Source organism: Fukomys damarensis, unplaced genomic scaffold, assembly GCF_012274545.1.
Source record: "Fukomys damarensis isolate Sample0158 unplaced genomic scaffold, DMR_v1.0_HiC HiC_scaffold_38, whole genome shotgun sequence".
Classification (NCBI taxonomy): Eukaryota; Metazoa; Chordata; class Mammalia; order Rodentia; family Bathyergidae; genus Fukomys; species Fukomys damarensis.
The window spans coordinates 14,872,749-14,889,185 of NW_022900950.1; the positions used below are offsets into that span (position 1 = coordinate 14,872,749).

At 36.2% G+C, this 16,437-nt stretch overlaps 1 protein-coding gene across 1 annotated transcript; it reads left to right on the plus strand.

Moving 5' to 3' along the window:
- Positions 1-4,573: 4,573 nt before the first annotated feature.
- Il21 (interleukin 21) lies at positions 4,574-11,854 on the plus strand. The gene is made up of 5 exons (XM_010611143.1): positions 4,574-4,741; positions 4,845-4,880; positions 9,492-9,647; positions 11,675-11,752; positions 11,831-11,854. Exons 1-5 carry the CDS (start codon positions 4,574-4,576, stop codon positions 11,852-11,854), a joined length of 462 nt encoding a protein of 153 aa, XP_010609445.1.
- Positions 11,855-16,437: the final 4,583 nt, after the last annotated feature.

Here is a 16,437-nt window from a genome sequence, read left to right on the forward strand (position 1 = left end):
TCGGAATTCATTTCCTTCCCTATGTTCCTCTTTGCCTAGGAGCTTTCCTTCAGTTCCTTGTTCTCCTTTCTGCCCTAACCAGTTATCTATAAGCATAGGCCATTAAAGAAAGTTCTTGAAATATGTCAGTGAGTCCTCTTGAGTAGAAAACTCTCAAGTGTTTTCATGGTTATGGCCTTTCTTAGATTCCTGAGAAGAACACACCAGGTAAAATTTACCGCCTCATTCCAAGGTACCAAATAAACATGGATGCTAAGTCAAAGCAATGCATTTACTGTACATGTATGGCTTCCAGCCAACCTGCTGCCTCTTAGTGTCTTTTGGTTGCAAATTCTGGAGCTGCCGCTCTCACACACAGTGCTGTGAATGTTGAAGGAATATGGTTCGCCCAGCCTTCACAAAAGTCTCTGGAGGCTGGACAATAAAGAAAGCAGTTGCATGACAATTCCTCTGAGAAGCTAATGAACCTTAAGGTTTTTCTCTCTCCACAAATATTAACATAGAATTCTGTAATGATTTCAGGAGGCTCATAGACTCCTGAAACACATTCATAGGCGCCACTGATACCAAGAGAAAGGCCCTGTGAAAGGAGTGGATGCTAGAATTTCTCTATAACCCATGCTCAGGTGTGTTGTGTTGAATGAGAAAGTTTATCATTTTCTTTTCCTTCCTTTTTCATCCTCCCTTTTCCTCTCTCCTTAACAATAAACCCTATATCTTAGTCTTGTTTTTCGCTTGGGTATAAATGGTTGCGATGAGGATTAAATGTGATGTTGGAAAACAAAATACATTCTGCTATAATGTGACATACACATTTGTAAAAGTCACTTTCCCACACAAAACTGCACAATAAAACCATGGGCTTGTGGAGAAAGTGAGGTTTTCGATAGAACACTCAGAAACGTTATCAGTGACACAGAAAAAGAGGTGGGAGCCTAATAAAAAAGATAGAAATGTCAGACGTGCTAAATGGCTAAGAAATACACAAACAGTACAATAAATATGACACTTTACCTAGAGACAGACCTGGAGTTGGCTCCTGGACATGGGTATTGGAAGGGTTGCAGTTTGGGAGTTACTGAGATATGGCCAAGGAGGGTTCTCTGGGATAGAAAATTGTGACACTAGACTTGGATGTGTGTGGCTCGTGACACACATTGAATTAATGCTGCTGGTGAGTCTCTGAGGTGTGTGTGTGTGTGTGTGCATTTGTATGTTCTTACACAGCTCGGCTTAGGAAGATTCTGTTTTTTGCAATCACATAGAGTTTCTCGTAGTCAAAAATCACACATAAGTGAACACCGAACTCTTATGTTCAAATTCTTCCCATTAGGATAAATTCTCATTTTTCAGAACAAGTGTTATAGCAAGACTGATTGTATTAGCTTATAAAAGTGATTATAATGTAAAGAGCAAAAAGCACCACAATGATGTGCTGCTATAAAGGCAGTAACAGGGTTAATATCTCTAAGAAAAGGATGATCTGTTTTACTTGTGTGACTCAGTTAAACCTCAGAGCTCCTAGGTTAAGCTCCATCTTGACATAGTGACAAAAAATTAAATGAAGATAAACTGAGCCTCAGCTTTGAAACACAATATCTCTCCGAACTGAAGCCTTCTCCAGGTGAGGAACACATTTCCCAGAAAATCCACAAGCATTTCTATCCCTAAAGTTCCCTACCGCATGGCAGCCACATAATCTCACTTCCTTCTCTTTACATGTCCTTGCCCCCTCTGCCTGAACCCTCCCAAAGCCCAACAAAATTTCAGCTTTTTTTGGTTCTACACTTATCACCCTTTGTCTTTTCTCCTTTTTCTGCCTTTTTCACAAGAGTGAAAAGTCCTTATCCAAGTACTTTACTTTCTTTACTATTGTAACAAACCACCACACCCTCATTGGCTTAACACAACCTAAACTTGCAGTTCTGACTGTCAAAAGTCCAAAATAAGCTTTATGATAGGGTTAAATCCAAGTATGGGTGAGGGACATTCCTTTTAGGAGCTCTAGGGGAGAATTCAACCCTTGACTTTCCCAGCTTCTGGGGGCCACTTGCATTCCGTGGCTTGGCCCCTGCGTCACTCCAACTTGTTTCTGCCATCGCATCTCCTTTTTACACTTTGCCTTTCCTACCTTCCTTTTACGAATCCAGTCATTACCCCAGACTTATCTAAATATAGGATGCTCTTCCCTGTCTCAAGAATCTCAATTTCATCAATATGCAAAGTACCTTTTGTCATAGAAAGTGATAACTCTTAGGTTCCAGGAATTAGGACAGTGGATGGGGAAGTATTATTCAGTCTCTCATACCAGGGGTGATATTGAAAATGTTTAACAACTGACATGCCACTAAGGGTAGGAATCCTGACTCTCAGAAAGGTCTTAGAACCCTGGAGACCCTTGATATATTGATTGACAGATTGAGGAAATGCTGGGAGGTCTCAGGGAGGGATTGGGGTTTCTATTGTCACAGGGAGGCACTCAGGGCCATGAACAGTGATTCTAAGTAGGCAATATGACTTTCACCTGTTTGAAAACCATTGTAGCCATGCTCGTGTATTTTGGCTTAACGCTGACCTACCCATACTCTTCCTTCCATGGATCTATAAATTGTTCTCTCCGCCATCATCCATAGCCAGCATGCAGACCTCCTAGGATTCTACCATGTGCTGTACTTAGCCTTCTACTAGGAAAGTCTCATTGAAGACTCATTTCAGCTCTGTGATTAGATTCTGTCTCCTTTGCAATAGCATACTCAGCATCACATATGCTACTAATTGTTAAAAGTCTGGGTTTGAACCCAAGCACTTTGCTGTAGAAATTGAACCCTTAACCACTGGGGTTAGTGACTCGGGGTGATGAGTATCTATTTAGGTAGATAAGAAAATCATGCACCAGGACCTTACAGGCAAGGCTGAGAGGCCAAGTGGCATTCCTTAGACAATGTCAACTAGTAAGTTTATGGAGAACCCAGCCCTACAGAACACAATGATTATAGTAAGGACTTCTTGATCATATTATAAAATTCTCATCTATTATGTAAGGCCCAACCTGTATATTCTTTTATTTTTTCAATTTGGTGGGTAAAGTTACTAAACCTAGGACCTTTCACATGCTGGGAAGTGCTGTATCACTGAGCTACATCTCAAGCCTTTAAAATTATTATTATCATTATTAATTTTTATTTTAAGACAGGGTCTTGCTAAGTTCCCAGGCTGACCTTAAAATCACAATCCTCCTGCTTCATGCTTCTGAGTAGTTGGGATTACAGGCATGTGCTACTGCACACAGCAAATCTGTATATTCTTGGGTAGAAATTGTATGATAAAAAGACCAGAGTTAACCTTCCAAGCAAATCAAGTCCAAGCTCCAATTTAGCTTGGCTATATAATACATTTCTTGTAAGACCTATCAGTGTACAATACTGTTTTTAGATAGACTATTTTATGAAAATTTCACATAGACAAACAGTCTCAGGGACAAGAGAAGCAGGAGACAGGGAGCAAGATACAACCATTTCTAGACTTTGAGTCCTTTACCTTCTCCTACGATATATGCAGTTAGAAATGTGTTGCTCATACCCAGAGGAAAGAGTATCTAACAGAAATAAGTGACACTAAGAGAAAAAGAACAATTTATGGGCACTTTTAATTTTGTTGTTTGTAAAATTTTAAAAATTTAGACATGAATGAGTTGTATTAGCACTTTTCATTTAACTGATGAATTATACTGAAGAGATAGATATTAGGTAATTTGTATGTGATTATTTTAAAGAAGATACAGTAAGATCCTGGTTGGGGGGGTACATTTTTCATAGAGTTCACTAAAATATATTATATATAAAATATAAAAATATAAAATGATAATATTTAGAAATAAGATTGTTAAATAAAATGCCAGAAGACAACATTAATTTTATTTAAAGATGCTCTGGTGAATAACTGAAAACAAATTCTATTTCAAATTGTTGAAGCCTGATAAAAATCTAAAATACTTGCTAGTTAGGAAAATACCCCATTTATTTAAAATTTCCTAAAAGGTAATCTCTCCTATATTTATGATGGAATATAGGATGATTTCAGTCAAAAGACATAGTCATTACCATAAGAAAAAGTCCTTGTTGCCACTTTACTCATCAGAGAAGTGCTTTTATGACTGTCAGGGAGGACAGGTAAGATGCCAGGGCATACAGAGAAAAAGAGATCAAAGTGTTTGTGTTTACTTTTTAAGGTCTTATAGTATCTACTGCTTATCACACACACACTTCTTGATTCATGCCGAAAATTGGAATTCACCCATTTCTCTCTTTTTCCTGTCTAAGATGCAGATCGGGCACATTTCGTTGACTCCATCAATCCCTGCCCCCACGCATTAGCACATGCACACGTATACCTAGCCAGTGGAAAAGAAAAAAGAGTTACTCACATTCATCCATTTTACAAAGATTTCCAGGCTGCAATGGGAGGGCTTTGCTTCTCCTTGTAGGATGAATAAATAGGTAGCTGTACTGACAATCTGCTCACAGTCAAACTGAAGTGCAAAGGAGACCAAGGTGTTGCTCCACTTTTGGCACTCATGAGATCCAGTTCTGGCAACATGGAAAGGATAGTTATCTGTCTGATGGTCATCTTCTTGGGGACAGTGGCCCATAAATCAAGCTCCCAAGGACAAGATCACCTCATGATTAGAATGAATCAGCTTATAGATACTGTTGATCAGCTGAAAAAATATGTGAATGACTTGGTAAGATCATACTTGTTACAACAAAATTTAAGTAGTGTTTTTCAATTAATGTAAAAGAAGGCTTTTGACTTATAAAAGTAACTCAAATTTTCTTTTGCTCTAGAATCCTGTATTGTTGAGAGCTCCAGAAGATGTAAAGGTAAGACCTGATGAAATGACTTCTGAAAGTATACTGAATATGTTTTAAAATCCACTAAGAAAGGCCTGAGGATGGTTATTTAGGAATATACTGTACTTAATTTCCATAAATTTGGAGGTTAAATAATTAGTAAAATATTTATTTCTATTTTTGTTAAATATTCATAGATTACCAGAAAAATAAATAATAAAATGCTATATTATATTCCTTATAAAATATATGTTTATCTTCAAGCATCTTTAAGACTTCTCTTAAGTAGCATTAAGACAGAATGACAAAATTAGAAAAGAAATCTATACTATGATTAGTTTTGGTGCAAGGAAAAGCTAGTTACATTATAAAGTACTTGGGCATGAAAGCTCTTGAGCCTTCTTGGTAATCTTATTTAAGAAATATAGAAACACATAAGAACAGATTAACTTTTTAATGACAAGCTAAAAAAGAAATAGGGTGGAGAAATAGTAGTGTAGAAATCAAAGCCCCCTTTTAGAGTACAATCCTTATATACCTTGTCCTCAGTGAGTCTTGTCTTTGGCCTTCATTGAAGTCTTTTGAAAGGATCACTTTCAAGGATTCATTCCATCTCCTGAACTGTTTAAATTCAAGTCCCAAGGAGAAGAGTTCTGTTGTGTAGTTCAAGAGTGATGTCTGCTGAGCTTTTGTCCCAGTAACTTCAATCTGATCTTCTGGTTTGGACTCTGAGAGAATAAATGCAATGGGGAAATGTTTTCATTGTCATAGACCTTTAATTGCATAAATTAGGATAACTATGAAAGTGCTACCAGTAATTAGGACACTACAAAGGGGGAGATTTATAAAGATACATTGGAAAGAAAACAATTATGGTAAATGACTATGTGTAAAAGCTTAGAAAGTGAATGAGTCACAACTATTGCTTTTCTCTAAAATTCACTCTCTAGCTCTAAACCTAAGCACTCTCCTAGTTACTAGATTCTTTTCTAACAAGCAGCATCTAAAATGAAAGTAGCACATTCAACTTATTGGAAGTCCTTTTCTAATAAGTGAGAATATTTCTTCATTTATGTCTGTCAAAACATACATTTTCCAGAATATGGTGAACCAACTTTATCTAAAGTAGCTAGAGTCCTTTCCAGGGTTTCCTAGCTGCAGACTACAGCTTGCAAAATAAGAAATAGAAAATGAATATTTTCATTGACTTGATTTGACCCAATAGGTACAGAACTCCTTTTATATATTTTATTAAGAAAAAGTTTTTTTTAAGTTTAAATTTTCCAGTAACCACTTTTAATATATATTATTATTATTATCAACACATGCTAATTGTACAATTATGGGATTCACTGTGATGCTTCCATATGCATACATGGTACATAGGTCTCGTCCATCCACCCTTCTTTTACATACCCCTCCCCCCTAAACACTTCCCATCCTCTAGTAATCTCTCACCGAGAGACACTTTTTATGTTACATCACCATAAGAGGATTTTGTCTAAGAGATACTGTATCTGTCTGATAATCTGATCAAGCAATACGGTCTATGAGACAAGTGAGTAGTCATATAACTAAGATCTTTAAAGTATACAGGTAGGCAAACTCAGGAAGAAAATAGTCAAGGCCACATTAGCATTATATCAAGTATTTCAGGGCAAGCATCAAAGCCAGATCTATAGCAGACTTTAAAAGATTAAAAAGTTTAATGAAAATAAAGCCACTGAAAGGCTGCATTTATATAGTGATTATCTAAGATCCCTAACTGGCCTTGCTGTTTCTTCTCCCCTCCCTTCTCCCCCACCTCCTCTTTCCTCTTCTAATCTTATAACCAGTCGTCCTTAAGTGGTGCTAAGTTTGCACACCAGAGAACACTGGCTGAAGAAATTTTTGGTTGCACCGTTAAGGATGGAGGTGGAGATGCTACTGGCATTTGGTAGTGAGACAACAGGGATGCTGCTAAATATTCACAGATCTGAACATTTAACACATAACACAGATCTGACAGCAGAATGATCCAGTCCAATATGTCAATAGTGCTACTACTGGGAAACCCTGATATTGTGGTAATCCTACCAAGTTAGTGAGATTTTTCCCACTAGGAATGGCAATGTTTTGTTGTTTGTTTCTTTGTTTGTTTTTGTTTTTGATACTGGGGATTGAACTTGGGACCTTGCACTTGCGAAACAGGCAGCAGAACCACTGAGCTAAATCGCCAGCCCAGCAATGTTTTTTTTTGCAAAAGAAAAAAATATATAAGTAGGCTTTGAGGAGGCAAATATTTTCAAATAGTCAATTGTAAAACAACAGAGCCAAGTATGTCTTTTTTTCTCCCCAAAGCAGTGATTGACTTGTTCTCTGGCTAAAGAGAGAAGTTTTTCACTTTGGCCTTTAATTTTCTCATCACTGCTCCTTATAGTTTGCAAAACTAACACAGTACCAGAAAAACTCATGCTCTTGTGTGTTAAAGGATATAGTAAACAAAGCTTGCCCTCAGAGTTTGCTGTCACCAAGGCATAGCGAAGGAAAGCACTGGATGCTCACATACTTAGACCATCCTGTACACTTCTGAGTGACAGCGCCTAAGGCTGCTGGAGCCTTGGATAATCTGTCCACTATCCTTCACATACCCTTCAGGAAATGAGCAGGGATAGCTCTTCCAGTTCTTTTCTTCTTTGGGGCTGCCTTTGATGTGCATCTAAGATTAAATCCAGTGGTCATTTGTCCTGGATCACACATTGCTAGAGATATCTCTGCTGCTTGCAGGACTATGCAAAACACCTTTATTAACGTGAACATGGAAGAGTAGCACTAGAAGCTGTCTTTCTCTTCTCATCATAGGGACTTTCAGAAAGGCGTCTGGTGTAAAAGCTTTGGCCACTTGTCTTGACCATTCCTTGGCAATATTGTCTCAAAGAAGTCTGTTCCATACGACCCCTCTATTTCTCTGGAACCTAATTTTCTTTCAGCACACAAATGAAAATGTTAACTCAGCATAATGGGCCTCTGTGAGAAATGCTGGTTTCTCAGATCATCACGGATGAAGCAGTTAGTGTTTTCAGTTTCAGCTGGAAAATTTACCTCTTTAAATATGAATATTATTTTTTTCCAGTAAGTTAAGCCGGTTGTGGTCAAAAAGAAGAGAAAAGAAAAAAAACTTCAACAAACATGAACATGTGGTTTTCAAGGAAAAAAAAGTGCTAAAATTAACATTTATAAATAGTTTCTATTAAATAAGCATTTTGGCAAATATGGAAAGGACAGCACCTTGCCCTTATGAAAGGCAAGTTGCCCTGATAGAAGGAAAAGCAGATAACTGGTTCTCAGCTTGTGGCTATATATGCAAAGCACACCTGATGGGTTGTGTCTTAAAGATGCATTATTAATCAACATTCATGTTGGGTAAGCATATGGGTTGGAAAATGCAAATCAGGCTAGATGCTATTTTCAGCTGATTGTCCATGAGAAGATTCAGGTAACATTATGTGTAGGACTACTACTGCAAGGATTGGGAATGACTGAGGTTTCTGGTTATAAGGTAGTGCCTTCTATGCCCGTTAGTGAAATGAAGACTTAGCAACTCCAAGGGGAAATAACCACACACACACACACACACACCCACACACGCACTTGCTGAAAGAGAAAATGCAACTTACACATTTTTATTCCCTTTCTTTTCTACCTTCCCTCCTCCTTCCTTCCTCTGATCACTTTCCTCATTTCCAAAAACTACCTTTCTATTTCTATTATTTTATTCTTTAATTTATATATATTTTGGATTCAAAAGAAACCATGTGATATATAACCTGAGTCTCATTCAAAATAATGGTCTCAAGATCTATCCATTTTCCTACTTGCATTTTTATTCCCTTTCTTTTCTACCTTCCCTCCTCCTTCCTTCCTCTGATCACTTTCCTCATTTCCAAAAACTACCTTTCTATTTCTATTATTTTATTCTTTAATTTATATATATTTTGGATTCAAAAGAAACCATGTGATATATAACCTGAGTCTCATTCAAAATAATGGTCTCAAGATCTATCCATTTTCCTACTTGAATTCATCTTTCTTTATTGTTTTAGTTAATACCCTCAAAGAACTTAAAATAGAAATTTTGTTGGACCCAGTTATACCTCTCCTGGATATTTTTCCTGAAAGAGTTCAAGTCATTGCACTATAGTGATTCTTGAACAGCTATATTTGTAGCAGTGTGATTCACAATAGCTAAACTATGGAAAAAGCCTGGATACCCATCAACAAATGAATAAATAAAGTGGCTGTTCTTAAACCAAATTAACTGTCCCTTATAAAACACAAAGGCCATACCTACCACCCAGACATCAAAATGGTTCTCGTAGAGCACTAGCAGTAAAGAACTGTGAAAATTAACACTCTCTTCCCTCATTTTTGCAGCACAGGAAAACAAATGTCCCTTCTTCCCTAAGACAAGAGGAAATTTTCATGCAGGCTCCTCCATTTCTTTTGGCCAAAGATTAAGTGGAGGTGAAATCAGACCTCACTCTTCTGTTGAAATAATATGATCCAAAACACTTAATAGAGGTCAACACAGATAATCAGGAAGATCATTTTAACTTTTTTAATAACTTTTACTCACATGCATACAACTTATTTCTTTTTCAGGAACACTGTGAGCACTCAGCTTTTTCATGTTTTCAGAAGGCTGAACTCAAGTCGGCAAAAACAGGAGGCAATGAAAAGATAATCAATGTATTAATTAAACAATTGAAGAGGAAACTACCTCTCTCAAAGACAGGGAGAAGACAGAAACACAGACAAGTAAGATTGTCATTTATCACATATTTTATATGTATTAACTATAATGTAATATAGCTATTATAGTACAACACATGCATGCACACACACATACAGTTTTAGCCAGAGCCTCCAGTGCCTTCCCAAACAGTTACACCTTGTCATAAATGGTAGATTTTGAGAAATGGGAACTCCTCTTTCCCAGTACTTGAAACTCAACTGCCAGCAAATTATTTATTATTATTATTATTTCCTAATAATAGCTGGAATATATATGTTAATTTACTTCCCAAAGTGAGAGGTTATTAGGAAGATAATCCAATTGTAATTTAAAAGTTAAGAAATATTTCCTTCTTATTACATATATGATCACATATAACTTGCATTCTTTTTTTTTTTTTTTTTTTTTGTGCTGGGGATTGAACTCAGGTCCTTGTACTTGTGAGGCAGCTGTGGTGCCACTGAGCTAAATCCCCAGCCCTACTTGTATTCTTATTAATAGGTGCTATCTTCTAGTTTTTGGACAAGATAAAAGCCTGTAAGAGACCAAGATAAATCTCAAACTGTTTTCTTCTCTTAAAGAATATTATTGTTTTGGACAATAGCAGAATCAGTATGGAATTTAAATAAATAAGTACACCCAATTTCTTGCCTGGGAAATTTCAATATCCCATTTGGGGGACCAGAGTCCTTCTTTTTATCTCTTTTGCCAACTCATGAGCAATGCTGATACTCAAGAACACGAGTAATTTAAACATTAATCAAAACCATGGAAATCACATAAAGTTACTCTAATTTTTATCAGTTCTCCCTCCTCTAAGAAACTCAACATGTGATTCAAATGAAACCTTAATGACATTATCAAGATGATTCGTCCTTTGATTGCATGGCCAGGTTACCATGTGAAAAACACCCTTTAAAACTTTTCTTCATAAAGAAAGGAGTTGAGCATGGCTTTCAAACCACAAATCAAAGACTCATGAAATGGCATTGTTGGCATTGAACTCAGAACTATCCCTTTAATCAGCTTTGAGTCCTACTAAAGAAGTGACTTGGCCCAAGTCCCAGAAAATAGTTAACTGTCAGAATAAGAACTAGAATTTATCTGTTATCTTTCAACCAGATGTTTTCACTACACATTAAGATTAATATTCAGTGCTAAGTATCAAGCAATGGCCTAGTGTTTGGTAAACCTACAGGAATAAGAATAAAACCCATAGGGCCGGGGATTTAGCTCAGTGATTTGGTGGCCTGCCTTGTAAGCTCAAAGACCCGAGTTCAATCCCTGGTACCAAAAAAATAAATAAATAAATAAAGCCCATAAACCAAGAAATTAAGAAGTGAAGGAAGAAATAAATAAATGTAACCAGCCTACACACATGAAAAATTACTTAATCTTCCTAGTAATCACATAAACCCCAGTAAAAATAAGGAAATCCTGTTTTCCAATTAGAATTTAAAAAATAATCCCAAAATAAAAATGCTCCAGGTAAAAGGAGGTAAAACTTTTTACAACATAGTACAAATGCCTTAAAAATTTTATCCCCTTAATTTCATTATCCTGCTTCTATGTATTTTCAAAATAAACTAAAATGCATATGAAAAATTATTTATAGATGTGTTCTTTGCAGTATTGTATTCAAAGGTGAAAAGTGAAGGAACATGTGTCCAAAAACAGTAACAATTCCATTTTATGTTGGATTACAAGGCTTCTATTATACATCATATTTTTAAAGAATACTTAACATGTAGGAAATTCGTGTGATAATTAACTAAAAACAAAACAAATTACTAACTAGTGTAAATAAGTGAAAATAAAATTAAAAATCAAAACACTGGAAGGATGCATATTAAAGTATTGTAGTATCTCTGGGGTGAGATTACAAGGAGTTTTCCCATTGTTACTCACAGAACAATTTTATGTACTTTTCCAAATGTTGTTCAATGAATACAATTCTGTCTTTCATGGAAAAAAAAAAACTTTAAGTGAATATTTTGTTAAGCAGGAAAAACTTTTACAAGGAGAATGTTACTTTTTCACTGATTTCTAGACATGCCATTCATGTGATTTTTATGAGAAAAAACCACCTCAAGAATTCCTAGAAAGAATGAAATCACTTCTCCAGAAGGTATCTTGTTTTGTTTTATCTTTACCTATTCAAATTGCTTTTTATATTTAGATTACTCATGGCATGCTATTTCCACAGATGATTCATCAGCATCTTTCCTAGAATGCTTGGGGCAGGAAGATTCCTGAAGATCTAACTTGAAGCTGGACACTATATTATGTACTCTAACACAGTAGTGAGACTCACTTCTTGGTAGTCCAAGTACATAAGTATAATATATAAGTGGTGGGGAAAAGATAAGTGTGCAAGGTAGGATTATTCCCCAAAATTACTATGAAGTACTTCAGTTTAATCTATATGCTACATGTTTGGTCAACTTGGGAAAACTTTCTATTCAACTAGACTCTGGTTTCCTGTGTCATAGATTTCTATGACTACTGAATTTTTTATTTTTATCTTACTTCCCAACTATGATATCTCTTGACTGGACAAGAAGAGTAAAAATTTTAACCAAGAATACAGTTTGGGAACATACTGAGCATGTGTTAGCCTCGATCTTGATTACCACAAGTATGAGGTTTATTATGGTCATACTTTAAAAGATGAAAATACAAAAGCATAGAATCAAAATGAAAAGTTTAAATCTTTATTCTTTAAAGGAAATGAAAACTAAATGTTTAAAAATTTATATCTGAGGAGTTTAGTTTTTATTTCAGAATGTATAACATATATAATCATGTAATTTAAGCATGGGGAATAGTTTCACCATATGGGTAAAAAAATATTACTTTGTTATTAGATTTATAAAATATTTAAATACTATGGATATGAATGTATTTATGGAATAGATTTTCATTGTTTGTTGTTTTTTAAAAGTGGTAATAGAGTATTAAGAAGAGGGTGAATATTACCTTCCCCTAATATCGTCCCTTTATAAGCTAATATTTGAAGCTTGTGAAAATATCAATTAAAATTTATAGAGGGATATATATCAGGTAGCCTTCTGGAACCAAATAGTTAAAAAGTCTTGTAGTTTTCTTCTCAAATTGCTATGGTTGTATTATGAGTGAGCTGATAACTCCATATACCGCCTCCTTTATTCCAATCTTTCTTTCTTCTTTTTAAAATGAAACTTCTGTGATGAAGACGTTTCAAAACACGTTTAGTTTTTTTTTTTTCTACTCTGTTTGCATGCTTTGTATACAACAAATGTAATCAGTCACATAAAACAAAATCGGGAAACAAATTCGGAGGCCAGGAATCCTGTCCCAGTTCAAAACAAACTTCTGCATAAATGTTCTAATCTTTCACCCATGGACAGTAAAAACATGCAACCTGCTCTTAACTGTCATTTTATATCAATTCTAGAAGTTTGTTTAAATAAGAAACTCTAGAATAATTAAATTTTCACTAGAATGGTATAAGCTATTTAAGAATTTTGTATCGTTAAAATGGCTCTGAGTGTGCATGAGGATGTGGATGGGAAATGCTTTATGCTCTCAGAACATTTATCTTCTTGAAAGTATTTTAAAAACAAACAGATTTAATGTACACTTCTAAAAGATATATGGAAGATCAATTATTTAATAAAATCTCAATGAAGAAATAGAAACATAGCAGAAACAAAGTACTCTTTTATCATTACAAAGGTCTTTTGTTTTAAAATTTTAAAATATGTTCCTACAAAGAAATCATGAAATTATGTGCCATTGGTAATGATAAGGATATAAAGTCTGCCAAATTGTTAAATGTGCCTGCTCAGGTTGTTGACATAAAGTTGAAATCAGGCACAGAGATGTAAAACTTCTGAAAGAAAGTGTATAAAAAATAGAGTCTTTTTGTTCCTGGTTTTTTACTTGTTTACTTCTCAACATTGTGATTTTATATTTAAACCAACATATTTATTTTATTGTTAGAAATCTCTGTTCTAACCCTTTCACTAGTGTATCTACTCTAGTAAAAATAATTTAATGAGACATTGGCCAGAAAAGATCCCACCAGCTGCCCAGAAAAAGAAATGTTTTAGAATAAATAAGATGAAGGAATGAGACTTGAACAGATCCATCTTTTTCACTGCTTTGTGATTTAGATTTAGCCAGTTCTCAATGGGATATAAAAATAACCCATGCATACCTCTTTTCACATTTGCAGGTGATATAGGGGACCTGAAATGCTGTTGGCTATGAATTTACGGCCACTTGCTTAAACATTTTTGTTTCCATTTCCTTAAATGTAAAACAAAGGTGCAGTCCATCTGTAAGGCTTATTCTGCATTTTTTAGAACTTTATATATCGGAGTCTCTAAGGTTGTGGGTACTCTTCCAGGAACATCTGACCACACTTTTGAGTAAAATATTGTACTAAGTCTGATGTTCAGTTGTTCAACATTATATTAATAGCATTTGTAGCAGTACTTATTGTAGGAACAAGGAAAATGTTCCAATAAAAAGGAAATAGGAAGAAAATAACAAATACATTGCTGTAGGTTATGGGAGTATGGAAGTTCAGGGAAAATTAGTCATGACTTTTTTGCTATTTTAGCTGAAAGTGTCTTCTTTGGATGCTTGTGTAAAATTGTAGCATTATTATTCTATATTATGGCTCTGTTGTATTTACATTTGCATCTGAGAAATTAGTTTTAATATAAACTATGTACTTTATAACTTAATGATTATTTATTATATATTTGGTTTTAAATGTTTATGTTCATGGTTTCTTATTTAAGACCTGATCATATTAAATACTACCTAGTCAGTGCAACTGTCTTTTTGTGATTCCCTGGAAACAATCCAATAGTCCTGGCAGAAAATAAAAGATGATTTTTAGTTTCTGAAAGCATATAGTTTTCATGTCTGTGGTAAAGATAGTCTTCTCTTCTTGCGTGCTGTCATTGAAATAGAAATGTTCATTTCCTATCCCAGCTTCGAAGAAGTACCACCTCCTATGCAGCCCAGCTGGTCTGGAAAGAGCTGAAGCCATCAGCTTCAGTGCCCAGGGCCCACTGCTGTAGCTCTATGTCCACTCCTGTGCAAAACTCCTTCCTGAGTTCCTATCTAGCTTTTTTTGTCCTCCTTTATTAACAACTGGCATCTCCTGGTTAGGATTCTGTTCACCGAGGACTTAGATATGCTTTTCCCCTTGAATCCAACTTCTTCCATCATTGTGGGCAACTTTGGTGCCCATGGGGAAGATTTTCACATTGAGCTTCCCAAAATTTTGTCCAGTTCTGAGAACCTGCATGTTTTCTTCATCCTGTGGCCCAATCTCATGGCCAAGTCATCCACTTTTTCACCTAGATTCCTTCTCTCTCTGGAATTTGTACATATGGAAACCACCACTTCCTAGTTTTTTAGCTTCAAAAACTACCCTACTTCTACTGCCAGGCCCTCACCTCTCCTCACTCTCTCCTTAGTTTCCTCCCTCACTCATTGATCCTGGGGCCTAATCAGCCCCTTGAACTACAGGCCCAGCAGCACACACTGTCTTCTCCGCACATTCTATAAGCTATCTGTCTTATCCTTGATCCTAATACAGCTTCAGCCATTGGCTCTAGTCTTCCACCTTGGGGAACCCTTTCAAACTCCATATATGGCTCACTGGGGTCACTTTCTCACTTCACTCTCAGCTCTGGCCACTTACTTGCTTTTAACATGTGCCATAGATTTGGATAAGGGAGCCATTTTATCTACTCCAGTCCCCACTCAACCTAGACTTGGCCTCACCTCATGTGCAAGAGTCAACCTCAATAAAAGATTAATCTATACATGTTTCCATGTTTTCTTACTTCCTATCCATTCATCACCCACTATAATTTGACCTCTACCCATCCCATACCTTATCAATGTATCATTAAAAACGCTGTGTCTCTGATCAATCTGCTAGTTACCCAACTTACAAATGTGTCCAAGTCATTCTACTCAGCTCAACATGGCCTTTGCTAACCTTGACCATTTTCTCCTTTTTCTCTACCTGACTTTGGGGCCTCTTTATTGCCTGGTTGTTGAGTCAGCTCTCTAACCACTCATTCTCAGTGTCCTTGCAGGCTCACTTTTCCATGTCTGCTTGTCTGAAAATTTTCTTATTGGCCACCTTTTCACTTTTAGCTTTTGCTCTGGACTCATGAATTCTCCTTTTGTTTAAATATCCCCTATATGTTGACCTCTAAGTTCACAGCAAAAGACTAGACCTCTGGTAGTTCTCAGGGTTATGTATCCATCTTCTCCCTGAAGATTTTTGTCTCTGACTTCTAGACTTTTCAGTTGAACTTGCCATAACTGATCTGACTCCCTTCCTCCACTTCCACAACCTTCGCTTTTTTAAGAGCTCCCTAATCTTAACCGATGGGGTCACATCTTTCTAGCCTTGAAGGCTCTGCTTTTTCCTATCACCAGCTGATCTTTTGGACTCATTAAATCCCTCCTTCCTTTTCTACTCTCTCTGCCATAGACTTCATTCAGACTCTCTGCTCTTGTTGCAGTAAGTTTCAATTGGGATTTCTAGCCTCACACCTTCTAACCTACCTCCACATGATTACCAGAGTTACATTGGTGATTTAAATCTGACCACAACTGTTATCGCTTGTGTCTGGATGTCCCCGCAAAGCCTCATGCAGTCATGGGTGGGGCTTTTCAGTGATGGCTGGATCTAGGATGTGTGATGATGGGATTGAGGGTGTGTGGTTATTAAATTAGTCCACTGATTGGTTTGGCATAGTTCTAGGTATGGATAATGGAAAGGCCCATCCT